The 7,018-nt window shown below is 32.7% G+C and overlaps 1 protein-coding gene across 1 annotated transcript in view; it reads left to right on the forward strand.

Annotated features, from left to right (window-relative positions):
- The window catches only part of LOC128249355 (multiple epidermal growth factor-like domains protein 10), a 32,622-nt gene that overhangs the window by 5,965 nt on the left and 19,639 nt on the right, over positions 1-7,018 (forward strand). Inside the window, exons 3-6 of the mRNA XM_052972619.1 lie at positions 947-1,081; positions 1,341-1,475; positions 5,313-5,441; positions 5,683-5,817. Coding sequence (XP_052828579.1) covers positions 947-1,081; positions 1,341-1,475; positions 5,313-5,441; positions 5,683-5,817 — 534 coding nt within the window. The remainder of the gene's footprint in view (positions 1-946; positions 1,082-1,340; positions 1,476-5,312; positions 5,442-5,682; positions 5,818-7,018) is intronic.

Consider the following 7,018-nt stretch of genomic DNA (forward strand, 5'->3'; position numbering starts at 1 on the left):
TATATATATTTCTGTGTGAGTTAGAGGTTGAGAAACCAACTAAGGGAGAGTACCTATGCAATATACTGAGAACGACTATATTCACCTACCCACCACTGGACGAAATAACATGGGTCTTATAATATATTACGGGACGTCTTATCTTATTCCCCATTGCTTTACCCAAATCATTGTACTATGATGCACTGCATTTGAATTTCCCATGATAGATCGCTAGCCACTATACCGTTTTCTATTTTCACTCATTGTTCCTTTCTGTCGAAGAGCGTAGGCTCGAAACGTAAAAGAATTTCTCACTTCCTGAGCGTTAAACTAATACATCTGGTTGTTGTTTACACACTCGTCTTCGTCAAGGATAATATACAAAAGTTGTTGAAGAAATACGTTTGTTTGTTCATGATTATTTATAATTATCCATAATTAATATCTCACTAAATTTCATTTTACCCGATTCTTTGATCGTTTCATCCACAGTTATGTGTCATTGGTCAAAGTTTATTTATCTCAATCTAGTGTCTGTAGTGTTAAAAGAAATAAGATATATGTCATCTATATTATATCATAATATAGTATAGATGACATAATAGCAATTCACATGTGATGTGCCAATTTCTTAACCCTATATATGGAACATGTCCAGGCGTGTGATGCAGGATACACCGGATATAAATGCCAAGAAGGTTATTTTCAATACTTTTAAATCCAATATTCCAAAATTCTTTATATTTGATTTAGCGTTTCTGAACGTAGTTGACTTTTTTTCTTTATCCTCAAAGACTACTTCAATGTTAACTTATCTGATATTTCTCTAAGGAGATACAGTAAAAAGTGTATCACTAACATCATAGTCAAATCTCTAAAGTAGAAAATAATCGTTATCTCCATAACTTTTATTGCGTGTAGCCAATGATAACTTATGTATTGGTTTTTGTATTGATATTTTCAGAATGTGAAGTTGGTAGATTTGGTAAAAATTGTACTAAGACATGTCATTGTTTCGAGAACAAACCCTGTAACAGAAAATTTGGAAACTGTTCAGATGGATGTTCTGCTGGATATAAAGGCAACAATTGTCAAAAAGGTATAATTTAAATCTATATAACATTTTAGATAAATATGTTTAAATTAATGCAGCTGACTCTTACTTTATATTTCCTTTTGTCAATAAGACTGCTTCAATGTTAACTCATATCTGAGTTATTTTTTTAAAGATGAGACAATAAAAAGCGTGTCATTGACATCTCATTTATATCTCTGATATCGGAAACTATTACGGCCATTAATTATATTGTGTGTAGCTAATTGTATCTAACCTATTGTTTTTGTATTAATATTTTCAGAATGTGAAGTTGGTAGATTTGGTAGCAATTGTGCTAATATATGTCATTGTATTGACAACAAAAACTGCAGCAGGCAATTTGGAAATTGCTCAGATGGATGTTCTGCTGGATATAAAGGCGACTACTGTCAAAAAGGTATAATTTAAATCTATATAACATTCTAGATAAATATGTTTAAATCAATGCAGCTGATTTCCTTGTATCAATAACGCGATAATGGAGATTTGCAAGCCAGTATACCGAGGAAGGCTGAAAGGTTCATAGGCTGACTATGAAGGAGTGATGCTATAGCTGTAAAAGTTTTCACGCATCAACATCAAGTCTTCTGAATTGTTTCTTTCCAAGTAAATCTATAAAGTTGACAATTATCTGCAAGTTATCATTTATACCGATACAGAATCTTGATTCTTATTGCATATTTTCCTGCTATTTCAATACTCTACTAATGGAAATGTGGTCTACACAGGTTTATAATCAAGTATATATTTTCCAATCTTTTATTCATTTAATACTTCGAAAAGTTATATTGAAAGGTGTGCGTGTGTGTATGTCTATATTTGTGAGTGTACGTGTGTGTGTGTGTGTGTGTGTGTGTGTGTGTGCGTTCATGAGTTTATATATATATACATACATACATATATATATATATATATATATATATATATATATATATAATTATGATAAAAGCTTAGAAAACAATTTGTGGGTATGTATAAATATCTCGTTTATTTCCCACGTATATCCTGTTGCAGTCAGAAAAGCCATTCGGTTGATTTAAAGATGAGCTAATCCGGGGCTATCTATTTTATTAATAATTTCCGTTGGCTTGTTGCACCGAATTCAACACAAGCGTTTGTGATTTCTTTAGTGGTGAGACGATTTAACGTCTATTTCTCAGCATATAGGTTAGAAAATGTTTTATTTCTATATTGGTTCTATATCTATACACGTATATGTATGTGTGTATGTATATGTGTATGCATGCATGTAATTATACATATATGCATGTTTGTATGTATATGTGTATGTAAGCATGTATGTATATATGGATTGATACATGTATGTATGTATGTATGTATGCCTGTATGTTTGTATCTGTCTATCCATACATCCACATATATACGTATGTGTGTATGTATGTATGTTTGTATTATGCATGTATGTATGTATGTTTGTATGTATGTATGTATGTATGTATGTATGTATGTATGTGCTGGTGTGTGTGTGCGCCTGTATGCATATATCAGGCACTCAATACATACACGCACAAACACCTAGCTTCTAAACAGACACATTCACACAGAACTTAATTACAGGTGTGTAATCTTACATATATGCCCATATAAACTCAACCATATATTTACAAACCCCAGAAACTGTCTAAACGCAGACATTTTGTCACTTTCGAGCGACTGGCTTGTTATCCCTGAAGAAGAATTTAAACAAATCTCAAAGAAAGACATATTCTTATAGACTTTAATTTTGTGTCTGGATATCCCTAACATTATTTCTTGGTTGTCAATTTTAATTGATTTAATGTGAAAATATCCTGATACTCTATATTAAATATAACAGTTTCATTTGTTTTATTTCTTGTGACAAACCATATGTAGAAGGATTACTTAAATATAAATAGATATCGTTAACTCATTTATATTTATGGTGAAATATCAATAATATTCGTTAGATGTATAATATTCGGTTGGTGGTTCAAATAACATTTATTTTTCCATTTTTAAATACAGGTGATTATCGAAATTGTGAATTATTAAAAGTCATTTAAAATGATTTCCTTACTATGATGGAGGATTATGATGTCATAAACTGATAGAATATTTGAATTATAGTCATTATATTTATGACCATACAGACTGTAGTTGTGTGTAGGTTTTTACATTTACTTTTTACATTTATTAATGGAGCTATTTTCATTGAATGGCTTGACCAAAATTCCCATGTAACTATTTTTATATTAGTCTGTTCTAGTCATACATTTGGTCACGAATATAAAAAGTCGTGTCATTGTTCCGAAAAATGTAACCACATCGAAGGATCGTGATGTGATGCAGGATTGTGACGCAGTATTCACCGGACTGAAATGCCAAGAAGGTTATTTTCCGTAAAAGGTCCAATAACATGAAGAGAGTACTATGGCTAAGGCATTCAGGATACGGAAGAAGGTTTACTCCTGCACATGTGTCACACAAGCCTACCGCAGTGTGATACATGAACGATTTCCAATGTTTAAGAATTAGATAAGCACTCTGACTTCAAGGATAAAACTGAGAAATTAAGAGATAACAGAGTAAACTGTAAATAAATTGTTGTGTGTGTAGAGAATTGCTGCTGTATCTTGAATAAGTAACATCAGGAATCTTCAGACATTGATTTAGAGGTCCAAGTTGATGGTTGCTGGCGGCTGCAGGATGGGAAGACTGAGAGAGAGAGAGTGGGCAGGGAGAATTAGAGAGAGAAAGTAAGTCAGCCATAGAAAAGTTAACAATCTATTCCAGATATAAGTATCATATTCTTTTCTATATCAAATAATGCATGCAGCAAATAGATGTCGTTTATAAAAGTTGAAGAGTATCTATAATTACGTAAAGCCTTTGAATTTCTTTTGTCGAACCGCTGTTATGAAAACGTACACGCAATAAAACCAGATGTTAAACGCATTTATCCCCTATTCTTCATATTGCGTCCTTATTACAGTCCCTCATGATTGCTTCATCTCCTTCTTTTGACTTCACTTCACCTCCTCCAAACTGATATTCATGTAACCCTACCTCTAAACATCCGTCAAACTCTTTTTAGTTTCTAGCACAGTTACTTAAATCCCATTAATCCACCATGTTTTGGTTCATTTATCCTTATTCTCGTTCAGAACTTTACTGTACATTAAAATATGCCCTCACCATTTCTCTCTCTCCCTCTTTCTCTCTCCCTTTCTCTCTCACCCCTCTCTCTCTCCCTCTCTTTCCATCTGGAGAATCTTCATGAAGATACTTGTTCCTCTCTCTCTATCATACATTCATATCCCTCAGTGATGTACCCCACACAGTCTTACGAGAACTTCGTGACATCACTAGTGCTGGTGCCACAACAAAAGCACCCAGTAAACACAGTAAAGCGGTTGGCGTTAAGCCTCTTGTTTTCGTTTTATGCAGAGGTTGTCTACGTCACTGTTTACGTGGAAATTATGGCTGCTTGTTAGTATTTTTCGAGTTTTTACATCAATGGTTCGCATCTTATCAGGTGTCCAACCAAGCAGATCAAATGTTGGTATGAGTACTGGCACTGCAAACACATTGCGGGCCACTGTTTTATTGAATGGAGAGAGTGCTGAAGTTCTTTTTTTTTTTTTTTTGCTGTATCTATGTATGTATGTATGTATGTATGTATGTATGTATGTATGTATGTAGACATAATTCTTTCACAAGCCGTAGGAGAAAACAAATAAAACTGGTTACACAATTTACACGACGGAATGATGTATAAGAAACCGCGATCACGAAATTCTCTCTAGAAAGGACGGCGCTTCGTTGCAGGACTAAATGCGAGCAATATTGAGTGAAGGGGAAAAACAATTACATCGACCCCCCCCACCAGTACTTGACTGATACCTTATTTCATTGGTCCCAGGTATTTAATAATGTTACTTATGAATATGTTTGATTGATGGAAGGGGTATGATGCTTTTTAGTCCATTTTCTAAATACAGGCTCTTGTTATGATTTGCGGACTTGAAGCCGCTACTAGTTAAAGTTATTCTCTTACTATGAAGGTGCTTTTCACGTATTATCAATTGTCCTGATAATGAATTCGTAAAATGCTAGAATTACAGCCTTAATATGTATAGAAAAACAATTTCTGAGTGTGGCTAAGTGTTTACATTTATTCATCGATGTATCATGACCAGAATTTTGTGATGCAGAATACTCCGGATTCATTTCCAACAATACTTTATTTCAGAATGTTCCAATGGTACCTTTGGTCACAATTGTAATGGTTCTTGTCATTGTTCCCTACCATGTTTCCACGTAAATGGATCGTGTCAAGGTGATTGTGATGCAGGATACACCGGATACAACTGCCAAAAAGGTTATTTTCTATACGTTATTCCAAAATTATTAAATTACTTTTTATATTTGATTTAATTGTTCTACTTGTTCAATCTTGTTTATGATAACATATTACGTTAAGGGAAACAAATGTTTAATGTTTATTTACAAACATACAATATCTTAATTATATTTCTGAAGTAGAAAAGTATTATAGACATAACGTTCATTATATTCAACACAGGATATCTAATATTATTTGTTTATACTAATATTTTCAGAATGTGAAGGAGATAGATTTGGTGTAAACTGTAACAGTGTATGTCACTGTGTCGACAACAAAAACTGCAGCAGACGAAATGGAATATGTCTAGATGGATGTGCTGCTGGATATGAAGGCGACAATTGTCAACAAGGTATAACTTAAGTCTATATCATATTTTTTAAAATATGTCTCAATCTGTGGGTTTCTCTCTTTCTAAATATTTCCTGTTATTTCAATAATGCGCCAATGGAAATGAGGACTACACATGTTTATAACCGATTATGCTTTACAAACGTTCATTCACAAAATTCTTTGGAAAGATATCGTGTAATATTTGACGCCTGAAGACTATGGTCATCAAGGGTATGAGAGGTATTGCTATCAAGAAGTCCCAAAGGTGTCAGGTAATGCTGTGTAAGTGCTATGGACAGACTATAGTTAAGCTCCAGGTTCGATGATTATACGAATGAGTTCAACGTAGGTCATATATTAGGGATATATATAATACCTCGCAAACAGCTGTATGACCTTTATAAACAGCTGTATGACATTTATAAATGTTCTGAAAACTATCACAGTCTTGGATTTTTATCCATTCTCTTAATCTATATGTGCATGTGTGTGCGCGCGCCGTGTGTGTGTGCAAACATTAAATTAAATAGAGAGAGATTCAATTGACAATCCAATAATTTATTTGTATTCTAATATAAATTAATATTCTATGAAAATGATATAATATAAGGTAACAAAAAATCATTTAAAAACCAAAAGAGCCAAGTAGCTCTATGTTTCTCCTCATAAATATTTACGAAAAGAAACTTAGATCTACCTGGCTCTTTTGATTTTTTAATGATTTTTATGTTACCTTATATTATATTCGTAGTATATTATATTATATTATAATATAAATGAGTTATTGGGTTGTCGATTGAATCTATTTAATATATTGTTTGTAATTTTGCATTTTATACCTCTATTTATGTGGTATTCAACTGACGTACCAGTGAATTGGATGTGTTTACATACCCCTTTGAAGGCATTATTTTCCTTAGTTTGTTAATATATATATATATATATATATATTTATATATATATATATATGACCGCGTGTGTATCGTTGGCGATTTTCTTTCTCTGTCTTCCCTTCTTTGGGTTTTTCCTATATTTCTGATGAAGAGTTCCACTTGAAAAGTGAGATCCTCTTATTTTTCTTTCCTTTCCTGAGCGTCCAATAACACTGTACTTATTCCATGTCCTCGAGTTGTTGTTTTTTCCTGCTTTTTCTTGCTTGTTCATGCTTGAATTGACGAAGCATATATATATATATATACATATATATATATATATATATA

The sequence above is a fragment of the Octopus bimaculoides genome, chromosome 14 (assembly GCF_001194135.2).
Source record: "Octopus bimaculoides isolate UCB-OBI-ISO-001 chromosome 14, ASM119413v2, whole genome shotgun sequence".
In the NCBI taxonomy this organism is placed as follows: Eukaryota; Metazoa; Mollusca; class Cephalopoda; order Octopoda; family Octopodidae; genus Octopus; species Octopus bimaculoides.